This window comes from Lepus europaeus, chromosome 13 (assembly GCF_033115175.1).
Source record: "Lepus europaeus isolate LE1 chromosome 13, mLepTim1.pri, whole genome shotgun sequence".
NCBI lineage: Eukaryota > Metazoa > Chordata > Mammalia > Lagomorpha > Leporidae > Lepus > Lepus europaeus.
In genome coordinates, this window is record NC_084839.1 from 40,702,912 (window position 1) to 40,723,313 (window position 20,402).

The 20,402-nt window shown below is 37.3% G+C and overlaps 1 protein-coding gene across 2 annotated transcripts in view; it reads left to right on the forward strand.

Moving 5' to 3' along the window:
- Positions 1-20,402, forward strand: part of CAMKMT (calmodulin-lysine N-methyltransferase) — a 467,624-nt gene that overhangs the window by 22,624 nt on the left and 424,598 nt on the right. For both annotated transcript variants that reach the window (XM_062209372.1, XM_062209373.1), the window contains exon 3: positions 7,570-7,634. In XM_062209372.1, coding sequence (XP_062065356.1) covers positions 7,570-7,634 — 65 coding nt within the window. The remainder of the gene's footprint in view (positions 1-7,569; positions 7,635-20,402) is intronic.

The following is a 20,402-nucleotide window of genomic DNA, read 5'->3' on the forward strand; positions in this document are numbered from 1 at the left end:
GTCCTGGGAGAAAGGGCAAGAAGGCAAGAATGACTATGTCTTTGACTTTGTGTCTTTCTGGTACCACAAATACACACTGCAGGGAGATGTTATATTGCTTCTCTGAGGAAAGAAGACAAACCATTACTCCACTAAGTTTAGTATGTGCATTGTGAGTGCTAAGTAAATAAAAACCAGTGATGTGTGGGAGACCCAGATGGAATTCCAGGCTCCTGGTTTTGTTCTGGCCCAGCCCCAGTCATGGCAATCAATTAGGGAGTGGACCAGCAGGTGGAAGATCTCTCTCTCTCTTTCTCTCTCTCTACCTTTCAAATAAATAAAATAAACTTTAAAAGAAGTGATGGGAATGATATGCTTATGAGATTAGTTGTATGGCAGATTATCCTTAATATGTATGGTATATTATAGGTACCTATTGAGAGCCTGACAAGACTTACATTAGAGGCAAATATATACCTGAATTTATATTTAAAATATTAGGTTTAAGAACTGGCATTGTGATACAGTGAGTTAAACCATTACTTGTACATTTGCCTCCCATACCGAAATGCCAGTTCAAGTCCCAGCTAGCCTGCTTCCAACCCAGTTTACTGCTTGTGTATCCTGGGAGGCATAAGATGATGGCCCAAGTACTCGGGCCCTGCCACTCATGTGGGAGACCCAAGTGGAGTAGAGGCATTTGGATAGTGAACTGCAGATAGAAGACCTCTCTTTCTCTGCCACTTTGCCTTTCTTCTTTTTTTTATTTAATGAATATAAATTTCCAAAGTACAGCTTATGGATTACAATGCCCCCCCCCCATAACTTCCCTCCCACCCACAACCCTCCTCTTTCCCACTCGCTCTCCCCTTCCATTCACATCAAGATTCACTTTCAATTCTCTTTATATACAGAAGATCAGTTTAGTATATATTAAGATTTCAACAGTTTGCACCCACATAGCAACATAAAGTGAAAAATACTGTTGGAGTATTAGTTATAGCATTAAATCACAATGTACAGCACATTAAGGACAGAGATTCTACATGAGATTTTTAAAAAATTGATTAATTTTCTATGCAATTTCCAATTTAAAACCAAGTTTTTTTTTCATTTTCAATTATCTTTATATACAGAAATCGATTCAGTATATACTAAGTAAAGATTTCATCAGTTTGCACCCACACAGAAACACAAAATTTAAAAATACTGTTTCAGTACTAGTTATAGCATTACTTCACATTGGGCAACCCATTAAGGACAGATCCCACGTGAGACGTAAGTACACAGTGACTCCTGTTGCTGACTTAACAATTTGACACTCTTGTTTATGGCGTCAGTAATCTCCCTAGGCTCTAGTCATGAGTTGCCAAGGCTATGGAAGCCTTTAGGGTTCGCCAACTTTGATCTTATTCTGACAGGGTCATAGTCAAAGTGGAAGTTCTCTCCTCCCTTCAGAGAAAGGTACCTCCTTTGATGGCCCCATTCTTTCCACAGGGATCTCACTCGCAGAAATCTTTCATTTAGGTCTTCTTCGTCGTCTTCTTCTTCTTTTTTTTTTTGCCAGCGTGTCTTTGCTTTCCATGCCTAAAAATACTCTAATGGGCTCTTTAGCCTGAGGCCAGAGTGCTATTTAGGACATCTGCCATTCTATGTGTCTGCTGTGTATCCCGCTTCCCGTGTTGGATCATTCTCTCCCTTTTTGATTCTATCAGTTAGTATTAGCAGACACTAGTCTTGTTTGTTTGATCCCTTTGACTCTTAGACCTATCAGTGTGATCAACTGTGAACTGAAGTTGATCACTTGGACTAGTGAGATGGCATTGGTACATGCCATCTTGATGGGATTGTATTGGAATCCCCTGGCACGTTTCTAACTCCACCATTTGGGGCAAGTCCGATTGAGCATGTCCCAAATTGTACATCTCCTCCCTCTCTCATTCCAACTCTTATATTTAACAGGGATCATTTTTCAGTTAAAATTTAAACACCTAAGAATAATTGTGTGTTAATTACAGAGTTCAACCACTAGTACTAGAACAACAACAAAAAAATACTATAATGGATAAAGTATTGCATTGTACATCAACAGTCAGGACAAGAGCTGATCAAGTCTCTGTTTCTCATAGTGTCCAATTCACTTCAACAGGTTTCCCCTTTGGTGCTCAGTTAGTTGTCGCCAATCAGGGAGAACATATGATATTTGTCCCTTTGGGACTGGCTTATTTCACTCAGCATAATGTTTTCCAGAGCTGCAATAAGCATTAATGTGCAGACAGCTTTTTTGTTTGCCAATTTAATTTCCTTTGGGTAAATTCCAAGAAGTGGTATGGCTGGGTTGTATGGTAGGGTTATATTCAGGTTTCTGAGGAATCTCCAGACTGACTTCCATAGTGGCTTAACCAGTTTGCATTCCCACCAACAGTGGGTTAGTGTCCCTTTTTCCCCACATCCTCTCCACCATCCATTGTTGGTAGATTTCTGAATGTGAGCCATTCTAACCCGGGTTAGGTGAAACCTCATTGTGGTTTTGATTTGCATTTCTCTGATTGCTAGTGATCTTGAACATTTTTTCATGTGTCTGTTGGCCATTTGGATTTCCTCTTTGGAAAGATGTCTGTTGAGGTCTTTGGCCCATCTCTTAAGTGGGTTGTTTGTTTTGATGTTGTGGAGTTTATTGATTTTTTTTGTAGATTCTGGTTATCAACCCTTTATCTGTTGCATAGTTTGCAAATATTTTTTCCCATTCTGTTGGTTGCCTCTTCACTTTCCTGACTGTATCTTTTGAAGTATAGAAACTTCTCAATTTGATGCAATCCCAAATGTTAATTTTGGCTTTGACTGCTTGTGCTTTTGGGGTCTTTTCCCTCTTTGCAGATGATATGATTCTTTATTTAGGGGACCTAAAGAACTCTACTAAGAGACTATTGGAACTCATAGAAGAGTTCGGCAAAGTAGCAGGATATAAAATCAGTGCAAAAAAATCAACAGCCTTTGTATACGCAGGCAATGCCATGGCTGAGGAAGAACTTCTAAGATCGATCCCATTCACAATAGCTACAAAAACAATCAAATACCTTGAAATAAACTTAACCAAGGACGTTAAAGATCTCTATGATGAAAATTACAAAACCTTAAAGAAAGAAATAGAAGAGGATACCAAAAAATGGAAAAATCTTCCATGCTCATGGATTGGAAGAATCAATATCATCAAAATGTCCATTCTCCTAAAAGCAATTTATACATTCAGTGCATTACCAATCAAGATACCAAAGACATTCTTCTCAGATCTGGAAAAAATGATGCTGAAATTCATATGGAAACACAGGAGACCTTGAATAGCTAAAGCAATCTTGTACAACAAAAACAAAGCTGGAGGCATTACAATACCAGATTTCAGGACATACTACAGGGCATTTGTTATCAAAACAGCATGGTACTGGTACAGAAACAGATGGATAGACCAATGAAATAGAATAGAAACACCAGAAATCAATCCAAACATCTACAGCCAACTTATATTTGATCAAGGATCCAAAACCAATCCCTGGAGTAAAGACAGTCTATTCAATAAATGGTGCTGGGAAAATTGGATTTCCACGTGCAGAATCATGAAGCAAGACCCCTACCTTTCACCTTACACAAAAATTCACTCAACATGGATTAAAGACTTAAATCTATGACCCGACACCATCAAATTATTAGAGAGCATTGGAGAAACCCTGCAAGATATAGGTACAAGCAAAGACTTCTTGGAAAAGACCCCAGAAGCACTTTGCCTTTCAAAAAAAAGTCTTAAAATTTTTTTTAAAGTGTACAGTTCAGTAGTGGTTTACTGTATTCGCAATGTCACCACCATTCTATGGTTACAGAACTTTTCATCAGCACAGAAAGAAAACCCCATACCCATTAGCAGTATAACTCTCATTTTTGTCTTCCCACTAGTCCCTGGTAACCTCTGATTTACTTTCTGTCTATGAATTTGACTGTTCTAGACATTTCAGATAAATGGAATAAAATAGTGAATCTTGGAACATTTCAAATTTTCAGATTAGGGATGTTCATCCCATATAGTCTGTGCTAACGTTCTAAAATCTGAAAAACTCCAAATCTGAAAATCTTAGAGTCCCAAGCATTTTGGATCAGGAATACTCAACCTGCATGTGGCCTTTTATATCTAGTTTCTTTTGCTTAACTTGTTTTTAATCTTTAAGATTCATCCATGCTGTATCATATATCAAAACTTCTTCTTTTGTGTGGCTGAGAAATATCCCATTGTATACAAAATACCACATTTTGTTTAGGCTTCAAATGTTTCCTTTAACAACTTTTTCACTCTTCTCTTCAACTAATTATTGCTCAATGACTTGCTTTTCAGTCCTGCTGCCATCATCCTTGGGAAAAAATTCAAATGTTCTTGGTTCTCAGATATGTTTAAGTGCTTTTGAAAACACTGGTTGACTTTGCTGGGGGAGAATCTGGCTATTTGGTAATTAAAGATGGGGAATTATTTTTAGTCCGGAGTTTAGGAAATAGATGGAGTGAACTTTTTTAATAAAAAGATTTATTTATTTGAAAGGCAGAGCTACAGAGAGGCAGAGTCAGAGAGAGAGAGAGAGAGAGAGAGAGAGAGAGAGATCAATTTTCCATCCGCTGGTTCACTCTCCAGATGGCCACAAAGGCCAGAACTGAGCCGATCTGACGCCAGGAGCCAGGAGCTTCTTCTGGGCCTCCCACTCAAATGCAGGGGCCCAAGGACTTGGGCCATCCTCTACTGCTTTCCCAGGCTATAGCAGACAGCCGGATCAGAAGTGGAGCAGCTGGGGCTTGAACTGGCACCCATATGGGATGCCAGCACTGCAGGCAGTGGCTTTACCCACTACACCACAGTGCCGGCTCTGGAGTGAACTTTTTATTCTCTGAATATGTTGGCAAAAATGGTTATTGTCATTTAACAGTAATCACCAGTGTAATACTAAGACTTAAATGTATAAAGGTTTAAGTTTGAACATGTTCCTTACTTGTAGGCAATAGTATTTCATCCCGGACTCCAGATAGGACCTATGTAAACAGTTGAAAGATGAGGGGTAGACAAGATCTTAGAGTTGACACGAACAAAGTGTTTGAGTTAGTGAACAAAGAAAAGTCATTGAGATTGGGATAAGTAAAACGGAACATAAAAATTAACAAGATGAATCTTCATTTGTAGAAATTTTTCTATAATTAGCACTAATTGAAGACAACGATTGTTGACATCATTCTTTCATGAAATGCCCAATCTTTTAGGGTTTCTAAAGCCTAATGATTTCACGTATAATTATTTTTACGAGTATATTAATTGTTCCTTTTCTTCTTATCTCAAAGTATAGTTTTCCATTATGTTAGTGTAGCTAACATTCCTGGTATCTTAAATGCACCGACAAGATACAGAATAATTGTGTCATAATGATGAAGGTCTAATTTGTGGTTTGTAACTTCGTGTCCTTAGATACTTTTTAGTCCAGTGCTTATTTTGCCTATCATGGTTGCAGATATCTTTGACAATCTCAGTTGCTCTGTCAAAGATCTGGGTCTCTATGGTAGAGACAAAAAGCTCATTCTTTCTGAAAACAGTAATACAATTTACATGTATTTTCATAGCATATGTATCAGTTTGCTAGGGCTGTCAAAACAAAATATCTCAGATTGGATAGCTTAGACAGTAGGCATTTATTTTCTCACAGTTCTGGGGACTAGAAGTTGGAGATCAAGCTATTGGTAGGCAGGTGGGGTTTCATCTGAGGCCTCTTGACTTTCATATTACCACCCTCTTGCTGCCTTTTCATGTGGTCTTCTCTCTGTGTATTCTGAATTGCTTTCCTTACAAGACACCAGTCATTCTGGATTAAGGACCACCCCAATGACACTATTTTAACTTAATGACATCATTAAAGACCTGTCTCCAGTGAGTCACATTCTGAAGTACTGAGGGTTAGGACTTCAACGTGACTTTTTGGTGGGAGGCACAGTTCATTCTATAACAATATGTATCATTTGTGATGATATAATGACAAAGTTATAGTAGTATTGATGGAGCACTTTTTATTTGTTATTAAAGATTATTACAAACTTATAACATCCTAAAATAGAACCACAGCAGTAAGTAATATGAGAGAGAATGTAGAATACTCTACATGGATTAGCACCAATTTTCAAATCCCCAATAAAAAAGTAACTTGAACCCTATTACCTTTTTACCAGGTGGGCCCATTTCTATTTGATGACTAATATCTTTCATCAGTATTAATAAAATGTTTTATTCATGAGCTGTCAAATGAAGAAGGATTAGTATTAAAGGGGATGGAATTTAGTGGGCAATTCCCACAAATAATTTGTCCACAAACATTTAGGGTTACCTGTAGATGGAATGTGCAGACATGAAGTTTGGTTAGTTTTTTGTTAAAATGGAAATTTATGTATCATTAAGTGTGATTCTGGAAGTGATTTTTCTTTTCTTTTGACTCTAAGAGTCTGTAAGTGTAATGTGGGTCTTTTCCTTCTGTTTTTTTTTTTTTTTTTTTTTTTTAAGATTTATTTATCTTGAAAGGCTGAGTTACAGAAAGAGAAAGAGAGAGAGAACATCTTCCATTTGCTGGTTCACTCCCCAAATGGCCACAACAGCTGGGGCTGGACCAGGCCAGAACCAGGGGCTTCTTTCAGGTCTCCCACGTGGGAGATTTACAAAATAGATAAACCTCTAGCCAGACTACCAAATAAAAAAGGAGATAAAGCTCAAATAAATAAAATCAGAGATGAAAAAGGAGACATTGCAATCCTCATCATTGACATAAAAAGGATCATAAGAAACTACTATGCAAAATTATTTGCTAATACACTGGAAAACCTTGAAAGAAGTGGATAAATTCCTGGATACATGTAACCTACCAAGATTAAATCAAGAAGATATAGCCAATCTAAACAGACTCATAAGAAGCAATGAGATTGAAGCAGTAATCAAAAGTCTTCCATCAAGGAAAAGTCCTGGACCTGATGACTTTACTACTAAATTCTACAAAACATTTAAAGAGGAACTAGCTCCAACACTTTAAGATTTAAAAAAACAAAACAAACAAACAAACAAAAAAAACAGAGTTACATAGAGAGATAGGGAGAGATAGAGAGATCTTCCATCCACTAGTTCACTCCCCAAATGGTTGCAATGGCCAGGGCTGGGTCAGGGTGAAGCCAGGAGCCAGGAGCTTCATTTGGGTCTCCCACATGGTTGCAGGGGCCCAAGTACTTGGGCCATCCTCCGCTGCCTTCGCAGGTGTATTAACAGGGAAGGAGGAAGAGAATGGCAATATAGTCTTAGAATTGTATCTACAAAATATATTGATTCTGTTCAAAATTAATTTAAATAAACCTTCTGAACACTACATTCTATGTTTTCTTTTCCTTCTCCCTCTAGTGGGCAGAATATATTTTAAAAAATATTATCATGAAGTGTTTATTATTATTGAATATATCATAATGTACTATCCCAGGTTTTGGAAAAGTTAAGAAATGTTAGTATTTCAGAATCATTAATGAAAGTACTTTATTCTTTTGTAGGCATAATAGTGGATCTTTGAATGTGGGAGATGTTCTTACCAGCTTTGACAATACAGGAAATGTTTGTAAGTTGTATGCTAATTCTGTAGAAATATATATAATGTTTTAAAATGTAAATTAATATTTGATGTGGTTTTCTCACTAATGAAGTATGTATATATATAATGTATATATATATATATACACACACACACTATATATATAATAGCATATATGTAAGTAACTGTGTGTGTGTGTGGGTATGTGTATGCACACATGGTGGAAACTCATCATTTTTAGCTGCAAAATAAACCTTGTATAAGGTGCATGCTAAGTTGGCTGCAGCAGTTTTTACGTTTTCCAGATGTGTGTGTTTTTTTTGTGTGTAATAGAATATAGGTTAGAAGAAACTCTGCACTCACCAGTATTGTCTCTCTTTTTTCTTTCTCCATTTTACCTGTAGTTAATCCAACAGAGGAACAGTTTCTTCCTTTGCTGTGTTTTGAGTGCTTTCTTTCCTACTCTCTGCTTCTTTGCTTTTCCACTCAGAATAAATTCAGAACATGTTTTCCTTGATGCTAATATCAGAGTGATTTTGTTTTATGTGATATCAGAATATTATAGAATACATTCACTTTTCATCTAAGCCTCTGATTAAGTGGTGAAAGATTTGTCCTCTGAGAGAATCCCTTAAACAATTCTAAAATAATGGCATATGATGAAAATCAGCCAAGAATATCTTTATGGTAGTGAGTTATACAGTATATCATGATAGGACCTGGGTATTCCTTCATGTTTTTTGCATAGGATATTTGTCTTAAGATAGTGAATTATTAGTGAGATAGGGCTATTTTAAATATAGAAACAGAACTCACTTTTTTCTTCAAAGGGATTTTCAGAACTGTGTAAGTACTTATTGTCTACACTTAAATAACATATTTTGTGAATAGTACTGTTTTATCAAATGTATAAATCTATGTAGAATAATGTCCAAAAATACTCAGTATGCTTTTTTCTTATCCCGACATTATGGAAAGCTTTTAGTAGTATAGAAAAATATTTATGTCTTTTGTCACTAAGAAATCTATGAATGCCCTGAAATGATCACAAAGTAGTTAGAATAAGGTGAATTTCCTTTTTATGGAAAGTGACAGATAGACCTTTTACTTTGTATGTGTTGACATTGCATTTGTTCCCACTTAGAGAAATCTGAGTATTTCTATTGGGTGAGATAAGGACTGGGCAAGGGATGCTGATGATGGTGCAGGGGCCCTTCTTTAGTTCTGCAGTCATGTTCGACATCATTAAGTCAGCTTGCACATACAGAGTTTCAACACATGGTCCTCGAGTAATATATGAGGGATTTTTGAAGTGGTGTAAAAATGAAGTGTCATTTCCTGTGACTCAGTATGAAATAGGGCCACTAGCTGGCAGCATCATGTGAAATAAAAATAATTTCCTAAAGGTCTAAATTATTACTTCACACATGAATAACTGTCTTATCTTTCTCTAACATTTTTTCCCCTGTCAACTTATCCCCACATATCCTCACGTTGTTATATTGACAGTGAAGTTGCTTGTTAGGGATTTTTTCTACTGCTCTTTGTTATTTGTTAGGAAATTTGAGGCTTTAGAATGAGAGTGACCTATATTTGAATCCTGACCCTGAAATTCACCTTGAACAATTTATATTATCTCCGTGAGTTTCAATTTTTTCCATCTTTTCAGACTGTTTACAATGTGTAGAGATTATCTGATGTTTTGTATTCCACAGAGTTGACAGCTGATAAATAGAAGCTGTTTATTAAATATTACTGGTGATGAGTACTTCCAACTTCCTTTAGTTTTTTTCTAATAAGATAATATTATTAATGGTTATTCTTATGTTTTAAAATATACTTATTTTGGTTAAACTCACAAAGCAGAAAATTTAGATAAAATTACCAAAATAGTAATTATTTAAATCTCTTGTTTACATATAGTCTTAAGTAAAAATGATAGAAGTGGTACAAAAAATAAGACCTATGTTGTTTTAATGTAACTTTTATATTTATTCATTTTTATTTTAAAAGAAAAAATCTGTACTGATATTTCACTTGATGATAAATTGGTAAAATATATTCCAGTAAATACTGATTACTGCTTTTATGTAATTTTAACTGTAACGTAATCACAGATTGAAAAAGTGATTTTTCACTCTGTGCCTCAAAAATATTTTATTATGCTGAAAGTTCTATGAGGTGGATTGTGATTAGAAAATCCAGCAGAGGGCGCCACAATCATAATGCTCACAGCCCAAAACACTTAAAATAAATAATTTGAATAATAACTGTAAACTTTCACCATGTACACATATAAAGATATTTACATCAATTCATTAATATACACAGTAGATTTTTCCTGCTTTTTAATTTGATTTTTTGTTTTAAATATCAATTTAATTTGTATTTCTAGCTTTAAATAAAAAAATATTTTTTATCTTATTTATCCTGAAAGAGGATGAAAGCTTTATATAAAAGTAACAGCCCCTAAATCATTGCCATGATGGTACACTGAGGATGTTTAGAATGAGGAAAAATGTTTCTCGTAGTATGAGATAACCAAAAAATGTCGTTATCCATTTATTTCAGGAATTTGTTTTCAGATAATAGAAATTATTAAATTATTAAATAGAAACATTTGTTTCCTGGTATTATAAAAAAATTAAAACATTTTATAGCCACAGAAACCTGATCAATCCCAGTATATTCATGTTTTAGTAGAACTATTATTCTCAATTTTAAGTGAATTTTAGAAATCAGGTAATAGGTGCGTATTCGTCGTAGGTTTTCAAAGATGAATAGATCAATCTTACCTTGTCAGTTTGTCCATACTCTAACCAAAATGATATGGAAAAATATGGAAGAATTTCTTTAATTTTGGAAAATTAGTGAAGCCTCTTGATTGTTTTTTATTCCCTGATTTCTTAGAAAATATTCTTTGTATTTACTTTTATTGTGCAGAAGCATTGTTTTTCAATGTATGACCTGCAAAGGGCTTTGTATTCTTGGGGTATCCTGTCACTGCCTGAATTGCTTTGAATCTTGTAGGAAGAAATTAAAATGAATCTGAAGCAGAATTAATCATTTTTACATGATGATTTGGTGCTTATAGTATATGACCCAAAGCTTTTAAAATATTTATTCTTGGTGTTCTGGAAAGCTGTTTTGAAAGCCAGACTCCTCTGTTGCTTACCTTTAGATTGGATAGATGTGCATATTTCATTATTTGGTTTCTATTTCTTGAGAACCCACTTTCCTCTACGAGATCAAAACTGCTTTGCAGAAAGGCTGTGCTTGCCATTGGTTCATCATGCCTAGGAAGAGGTGCCATCAAGCTAGTAGGGAGAAGTATAGGATGACATCCTTCACCTCAAACCAGGTGATGGCCGCTTCTGTGTCTCCGTCAGATGCCACTCAGTTAGACCTTGGGCAGTAAGAGAGTGCCCTGTTTGTGAGCACTGCAGTAGATTTCTTGGTTCTGTTTTGTCAGTGGGCAGAATTGCCTTTCCAGTCAGTCCCCTGTTCAAAGAAGCCCTGCCATGCTATGTCTCGCTCCAAAGCCATTTTCTCTTTCTCCAAAGTTGTCTCTTTCCTCTCTCAAATGAATTTTAGGAATGTTCTTCTCAGGGATTATTTGATACAAATTTGGACATCATAGTATTTAATACAACTATTTGGTGTGTGCAAAATCTCATACATGCTTGGTATGTATAAAATCTCACCTCCTGCTTGGGGTGTAATAGGTTCATTTGTACTTTTTAGCGTATCATCCTTTGTTTAATTGCATGAACAGATGGGTTAATATTTCTCATGCAGTTTATTGTATACATAACATAATGTGTCAACTTTTAAAGGCTAGGAAGTCAATAGGCTTTGTGTATCACTGCAGTAACCTAGTATGAATTGGAATTCCTGGCTAATATTGCAGCTTAAATTTGGGGAATGTATTGATAAAGCCTCTTTGGCAATTCCTTGAAAGTTTTTTTTTTTTTTTGTCCTGCCTGAGCTATATGACAAGACCCTGTGGTAGTTCTTGTCTCCTGGTCTTCTAGAGAAATTTGTTGACCCTTGGCCTTATATACTCTTATATGTGAAATGGTGATCCACCTCCTCCCCCTCCCCCATCCCATGAATCCAAAAATTGTCCTGAACTTTTTAACCTTTTAATGTACATAGCTACAGTTTTTGCTTCTGGATCCTTCTTAGTGGTCTTAATTGCAGGATCTGTTTTGCTATATATTTAAAACTTTCTGTGTCAGGCTGGTAGTCAAATATTATTGAAGGAAAGATTCTTACTAAAATAAAAAGTATTTTTACTTTCTAATTGCATTTGGAAAACCAAAGGTTATGGTCTCAGGAAACATAGTGCAGATTTTTAGTTTTTCTATTTCATTGTATTCTGTTATATAGTTAGGATATAAGATAGTGGAATTATCAAAGCTTCAGAAATGTCTGCTGGGATTTTCGAAATACTTTCCTTATTCAAATAAATGTATATACACACACGTATATGCACATATGCATATATAGATATATAAAGCACATATATACCTTATATGCCTATAAATATAAATATATATGGATATAAAGTTTATATATCTGTATATATGAACATATATAAGTATATATATAAACTTATGTATTATATAATATATAAATTTATAAAGTTTATATATCTGTATATATAAACTTTACATGCATAAATAGGTATATAATATATATACACATGTATGTATAGTATATATGCATATATTCTCTATATCTCTGTATATTTCCATACACATTCATATACACAGTAAAATAACTTGATTTAAAATAGAAAACTGGCTTTTATGACTGATAGTTCTATTTTTAAATTAGTGTGGTCATAAAAGAAGCATGGGATATTTGTTCAGGTTTGAATTCTGCCAGTTATTCGGCGTATGATTATTGTCAGGTCTTTGAATGAATCTTAACTCCTTATGTAAAATTGAATAAGAAACAATAACTACCTTATAATGTGGTGAGCATAATATTAGATAATGTGAAAGCATTATGTAAGCTATAAATATTTATAATTTTTTGTTGTTAGAATTAATGTCTGCTTCACTGAACTCTTTCTTTGTCTCTCTCTCTCTCCCCACCTCACACCTGCCCCCCCACCCCTTTTTGTCTGTCTCTTTCTCTTTCCAAGTCACAGTTACAGAGACAGAAGGAGGGACAGAAAGAGGGGCAGATCTTTCATCTGCTGGTTCACTCTGCAGATGGCCCAATGGCCAGGACTGGGCCAGGCAGAGCCAGGAGCCTCTTTCAGGCTTTCCACGTGGGTTCAGGGGCCCAAGCACTTGGCCCATCTTCCATCGCTTTTCCTAGGCCATTTGCAGGGACCTAGGTCAGAAGTTAAGCCCTGATAAGAACTGCTGCCCATGTGAGATGCCTGTGTTGTATGCAGTTATTTTATCTGCTATGCCACAACACCATCCCCTGAACTTTTTCAGTATCTTCAATATTGGAAAATAACACAAGACAAGAAACATTTTTAAGTACATCTTCTTGTTTTGATATTTTATATTATTTTAGGGGCCAGCATTGTGGCACAGCAGTTTAAGCTGATGCTCATGACCCTGGCATCCCTTATCAGAGTGCTGTATTGAGTTCTTTTCTATTTTATTTCTTTTTAATTAATTTCTTTTTTATTTTTTTAAAAGTTAATTTATTTTTTAAGGAATACAAATTTCAAATGTACAACTTTAGGAATATAGCTATTCTTCCCACCATACCTGCCCTCCCATCCAGACTCCCGCCCCTCCTCCTCTATCTTCCCTTCCCAGTACCATCTTCCATTAAGATTCCTTTTCAATTAACTTTGTACACAGAAGACCAACTGTATACTAAGTAAAGATTTCAACAATTTGCATACACACACGCACATACAAACACGAAAACTGTTTGAGAACAAGTATCACAGTTAACTCTCAAAATACAACTCATTGAGGACAGAGGACCTGCATGGGGAGTTAGTGCACAGTAACTCCTGTTGTTAATTTAACAATTAACACTCTTATATATGACACCAGTGACTACCTGAGGCTCTTGACAAGAGCTGCCTAGGCTATGGAAGCCTTTTGAATCCACAAACTGTCAGTATTTAGACAAGGCCATAAGCAAAGTGGAAGTTCTCTCCTCCCTTTAGAGAAAAGTACATCCTTCTTTGATGGCTACTTCTTTCTGTTGGGATCTCATTCACAGAGATCCTTCATGTAGAATATTTTTTGCCATAGTGTCTTGGCTTTCTATGTCTGAAATGCTCTTACGGGCTTTTCAGCAGACCAGGAAGCCTTAATGGCTGATTCTGAGGTGTACGGAGTTCTAGTTGCTCCTCTCCTGATCTCGCTTCCTGTTAATGTACCTGGGAAAGCAGTGGAAGATGGCCTAATTCCTGGGGCCCCTGCCACCCACTGTGGGAGACTAGGATGGAGTTCCTGGCTCCTCCTTTGGGCCTGGCCCAGACTTTGTTGGTATGACCATTTAGGGAGTGAATCAATGGATGAAGTTCTTTCTCTCTTTCCTTACTTCTCCCTATCTGTCTGTCACTCTACCTTTCAAATACATAAGTAAATGAAATATTTTACATTATTTTTAATGTGAAAACACAGTATAAAGCTATACAATTAAAATTGTGTGGAATTAGTCTAGACATACACATCTAAATCAATGTTTTAGAATAGACTGTTCAGAGGACCTGAATATGTGGTTTGGCATATAAGAGATTTTCATAAAGTTTCTGAAAAATGCATATTATAAAAAAGCATGAATTTCAAAACTTTTTGCACCAAACTTTATTTTTAATTGCATTTCTCTACAGGTTTTTCAAGTACCTTCTTACAACCAAGATGAGATTTTAATGAGAGGAAAGGATGGATTTTTCCAATCAATAGTATTAGGATAACTAGGAATGTTTTTTAAATACTGAAATGACTCTTTCCTTTATGCTATATACTAAACTTAAGTTTAGGATGGGTTAAACATTTAAATAAAAATCAAGGTACTCTTAGGTATCTCAGATATATAATTTTATTACATTGAGATAAAGAGACCCTTCAAAATGTGACCAGGGGCCAGACCTGGGCCAGCATTGTGGTGAAGCTGGTTAAGCTGCCATCTGCAACTCCAGCATCCCACATGGGCACCTGTTGGAGTCATAGCTGCTCCTCTTCTGATCTAATACCTTGCTAATGCTCCTGGGAAAGCAGTAGAAGATGGCCCAAGTGCTTGGGTTCTTGTACCAATATGGCAGACCCAGATGGAATTCCAGGCTCCTGGCTTTGGCTTGATCTAGTCCTAGCCATTGCAGCCATTTGGGGAGTGAACAAAAGAATCTCTGTCTCTCTCTGTCTCTGTAACTCTGCCTTTCAACTAAGTGAATAAATCTTAAAAAAAAGATTTTTTTTGTAAATTAGTAACAAAGGCAAATCTGTAAGAAAAAGATAAAACATAGCCAAAAATTAGGAATAGGTATTTCACAAAAAAAAAAAAACCCCACCAATGTTCTATAAATATATCAAGTGATTATTTTACTAGAAATCAAGGAGATACAGTTAAAACAGTGAGATATAATTTTTGCTTATTAGATTGGCAAAGATGAGAGATGATAAGCAGTAACCATTGATTTGTAGACAAAGGGCATTCTCAAATTGTTGGTGGGTGGTTAAATTTATTCTACTTTTCCAGAAGGAATTTAGCAGTATCTTTCTTAAGTATCCATATAATTTTACTGATAATTCTGTTTCTGAAAAAGAAATAATGAAATTAGTTTACAAAACTATATGTAAGGTCCATGCTGTGGCACAGCAGGTTAAGCTGCAGTCTGCAGTGCTGGCATCCCATATTGGTGCTGGTTCAAATCTTGGCTATTCCACTTCTGATCCAGCTCCCTGCTAATAGAGCTGGGAAAGCAGCAGAGGATGGCCCAAGTGCTTGGGCCCTGCACCCAAGTAGGAGTCCCGGAAGAAGCTCCTGGCTCCTGGCTTCAACCTGGTCTAGAGGATGGAGGTTCTCTGTCTCTCTCTCTGCCTCTCCTTCTCTCTCTGTAATTCTACCTTTCAAATAAATAAATGAATCTTATTAAAAAAAAAACTATATGTAAAAGGGTTCACCACAGCAGAATGGATAGCTGAAAAAAGCATAAATATTTAATTTAAGGTGACTGGCTAACTCTGGGTAGTCCATGCACTGGAATGCTATATAGCCACACAAGATCTACAAAACATTAGATAAGAAAAAGTACAGTATATATGATCTTATTCCTGTAAAGTGCATATACTTGTTCAGTGTGTGTGTGTGTGTGTGTGTGTACATATCTGTATCTGTATCTATATCTGCAAAGAACTGTCTCAATGATCAAGATTTAGTTGGGGTATTAGGATTAGGAGTGACTTTTAAACTTTTTTCAATATTGTTTGAATTTATCTGGCAAGTATTACTTTTATAACTGGAGAAAGCAATGCTATTTTTATTTTCAGGAAACACTAACTTTTTAATTTATTTTTTTCTTTTTGTGCAAAGCAAGATTTGTTTAAGTCAGAAACCTGCTGCTGCAGCAGCCAAGAAGGGGGCTCCAAAACTGAAAGACCCAAGAAACTAACTGGCTGGTGTCTTTTAAGCACAATTCAGGGAACAAAGAACAGGGACAAAACACACCAAAAGACTTGAATTTTAATCCTGTCTAACCTGCTCAAGATAAAACAAAAAAGCCACCTGAAGGGTGGGATAGGTAACTAATTATTTTCTGTTCTCAGATAAAACTAGAAACTCAGAAGGGTGGGGTTGGCTCTTTTGTCTTGCTAAAGATAGCTTCTGGGGAGAAGCATGCATTTTGTACACTCTCAAAGAGACTTCTCCTTTTCTCATTCCAACAGACCTGACCTAACTACCTACTAGTTCATCTAACTCCTCACATTCACTGCCAACCTCCCCTCACCCAAGAATGGACCCAACTGCTGTTAGGGATATGGGGGTTAGGACACTCTGGCTGCTTCATTCTGAAAGGGGATGTCATTGAGGGATAGCAGTAGAGCATTCCTTTGAGGGTTGATCTAAGGGTCCCTGGTAGAAGGCAGATTTGCTCAGGGACGTTGACTGAAGTTTGGCGCCTTCTAGTTGTTTAGTCCTGGATAACACAAAGCATAAGGCAGTTACTACCTCTCCCAGTTGGCAGCCTCATCTTTTGAGAGTTTCAGGGATCCAGCTGGAAGCCTCAAGGTACAAGACTCAGTTTTAGAGCTTTAGATGTAAGCTAATTTTCAGAGGTTTAAACCTTTTGTTCAGAGCCAATTAAACCTGAACATCTTCACCAAAGCTGCTGACCAGATCTAATCAGATAAATCTAACTCCTTCAAAATTCGGATTTTTGAAGCAATTATACTCAATAAAGACAATAGGAAACAGGAAATTTCCATGAAATACATAAAACTTTGTTACCTAGGTCAGTTACAAGACACAGAAAAACCTTAACTGAAAAGATTAGCATGTGATTTCAGCATATGAACCCATCACAGGATAGGTAAGCACATCATGTGACAAAGAGGCAGAGAATTGGGTAATCCTGCTGTCTTTTAGAGGAGCTAACTTTTAAGCTAATTTTCTTCTAATCTCACCCAAACTAATTTTGAACAGCCTTAGACTTCTACAAAACTTCCACGACATGCTTGTTTCTTCAGTTCCTCTTCCTACCAGAATTTTTTTCTATCCAAAATCTTGCTTAACCTCCTGTAACTGAGGATATATTCTCATGCTTATAACGCCCACCATAACTTTCTTATCTACTGGTTTCTTCAATTCACATCCTAAAATAGTCCTCCATGCCTCTAAATTAAGTAAAAGAAATATTTTAAAAGGACATACAGAATTTTAATCCATAGTTACTTTAAGGCAGTTTTTGAATTTTGAAAACATTAAAACAGTTTTTGAATCCAAGTAGGAAATAGATAAATGATTTTTACACAATTATATGTTACCAAAGTGTTGTAAACCCTAGGAGTCCCTGGGAAATGTTTGGCTTAGAAGATAAGACATTTAAGCACAGTACCAACAGCTCTTTGTTAAAAGAGAATCACATTGTGGATAGCAAAAGATTTAAACCAGTTATGATAACAATAACAATGGATTTTAGCATCTTAGGAAGTATAACAAGGTTCAAAGATCTTTATACTTTTTAGGGCATTGGCCATCAATTGGAGAACTCTATGGTTTAACAAGGCATATATTGATAGTTGGACAACAGAAGAATATTAAATAGGTGGGCAGAGAAACTTCTATAATTTAGCAAGTGAGAAAAAGTGAACTCTGAGTCAGAGTGGCCAGAGTGCCCACCCTTGGTATTCTAGGAAATAACCTAAGAGGAAGATTGGGAAACATGAGAAACATTGGGAAACACTCCTATGGGGAGTCTGGTTGGTGGTGAAAAGTGGTTGAAAATGAACCCTGTTGTGACAAGTTCTTCCTAGTGTCTTTTCAAAATGGTGACTAAGGAGGTAGGGAAAATGAGACACATGGCATCCTTTAATAGGGAGGGCCAACTTAGACCTGGGACCTTGGAGAGTTTGTTGACTTAGGCCTCTTTTAAGATAATCCTTCTGCATGAGTGTGGATGAGAGACTTTGGCTGAAAGAGAGGTTTTGTCTTCACACAAGAAAGAATTTCAGTGTGAGATGGAGAGTAGCAGTAAGCAAGACAGCAAGGTATTGGAATTATGAACATAGAATGTATGGGTACCGCTGCCCCATTAATGGGGCAGAGACCCTGTACTAGTCTCCATTCTCTATTTGGCTTCTGAACTCTTCGAATTGGGGTGTCACAGGGACTATCATATGCCTTTCAAAGTCCCTGTACCTTGAGATTGTCTACATGGGTCTTGGTTCCTTCTGAGTCTCAAGCTTTAATGGATATTGTCTCTAATGGGGAAAGAAGGATGGATCTTCAGGATGTACCTGGACAGGCTGAGCAGTTATAGCCTGACTAACTTCTCCCTGGACACTCCAAGCTTCAGGATTGATGTCTATCTCTGGCAGAGGGAGCTGTAAAGTCTCCTCTGCTCCTATAAGAACTGTGGTCTTCATCTTGGCCAGGAGTCACTACCAAGTAAAGGTGCTGGGCTCTCTGGTGTGATCAAAAAGCAGTGAGTAAATATCATGTCACTCCAGACACTACTCAAAGGTTGGGTGAAATATCTAACTCCTGAGACATCCTTTATGATTGCCCTGAGAAGAGGGGGTGCCAAAGCTAGCGTGAAGAATAGAGAAAGTTGCTGTCCTGTTAACTTATATTTTGAGAACTACCCAAGGATGTTGGGTACTGATATGATGTGCCACTGGAGCCTGTAAGAGAGCCCTGGGCCCCTTCATTCACTTGTGGGAGGTCTATTGGAAATGCCTGGGCCTGGAGTTCTTGGCCTTTGGGGCCGTCAAATCTACAGTGATCTCTGCAGATAGGACATCACCCTGGAGGACCTTTTCGGCAGTCCTTGGTGAGGTGTCCACTGCCTTTGCAGCAAAAAACACTTAGGAGGTCCCTGGGGGTCTCACTGGAACTAAGATGTCACTGGGAGTGCACTCCTCCTCTTACCTTTTGTTTTGCTGTTGGGTGCCCTCCTGATGTGTTATAAAACACTGTAGTGGCCACCTTTAAGTGGTTGTCCAGGGTGTTTTCAGGTCACACTGTGAGTCTCTTTAGCTTTTTCCTAATATTTGCTGCAGACTGAGTTAGGAATCTGCCTTTTAAAATTGCTTGCCCTTCTACAGAGTCAGGACCTAGTGGAGTGTATTTCTTTAAGGTCTCCCTCAAATATTCTAAGAAGGTGGGGGGAAATTTCCTGTGGCCCATGAGCTGTCAGGAATTGTTTCAGAGGTATGTACTACATAGGAAGGAGTTCTCAGAGGTGGACACAAAAGAGAGACCTGAGAAATGAGGGGATACCAGAGAACATGCTAGAGGACTTGTCTCCACAAGTTCAAGTTACGAGGGGATCTACCCCTAATGAGGAGACTAGATGGAAAAGTTGCCTGTCTGCAAAAGGGATACCTAAACTGACCCAGAACTAACCAGATGTCTAGAGAAATACCGGCTAATGGGACCAGGACTTTGAGTTTGTAAGAATTGAGGAGATTTGGCAGGGTAAGGAGATCATCTAGAGGAGTGAGGCAAGCAGAGAAAGAGAGAAGAGAATCATTGTGGGCATAGAGCACGGAGCCCAGGGCCTCACTCCAAAGCCCACTCAATCTCCCTGACCAATTGATCTCTAGGAGAGAAGAACAGAATGTGGTTTTCACCTTGACACCGTATGGGCTGTCAGGGTCTAGTCAAGGAGCCTTTGAAAAGCACCAGGATGCTGCCCTGATCTGAATTCTGCAATTATTCCCAGACCTTCTTCCAGTCCTTCGTGATGGGCTGATCCCTGAGAAAAGAAACTGAGTCAGACAGGACCAGCAATCCCGGGGCTGAGATGAGAAGCATAGAGCCTCAGCTCCAGGGGATTGCTGCAGCCTAGTCAGCAAGTCTGACCTCTGAGTCTTAAGACTGGCAGCCGCACTAACTGTGTTTAACTGACTGACAGGGACCTGGTGTTCTTAAGAGAGTGAGATTTATTATGGAGAGTGAAGCTGCCTGAAAAGCACACGCAAGAACAGTCTGTGTGCTCACCTATCCGGTGAGATGATCTAATGCTGGCTGGAGTTGAATTTGAACTGATCCGAGTCACGGTGCCAAGCTGTTTTGGAGGAAGTAATGACAAAGGAAAGCAACCTCAGTTCTTTCCTCACATGGAAGAAGAATTTCCCC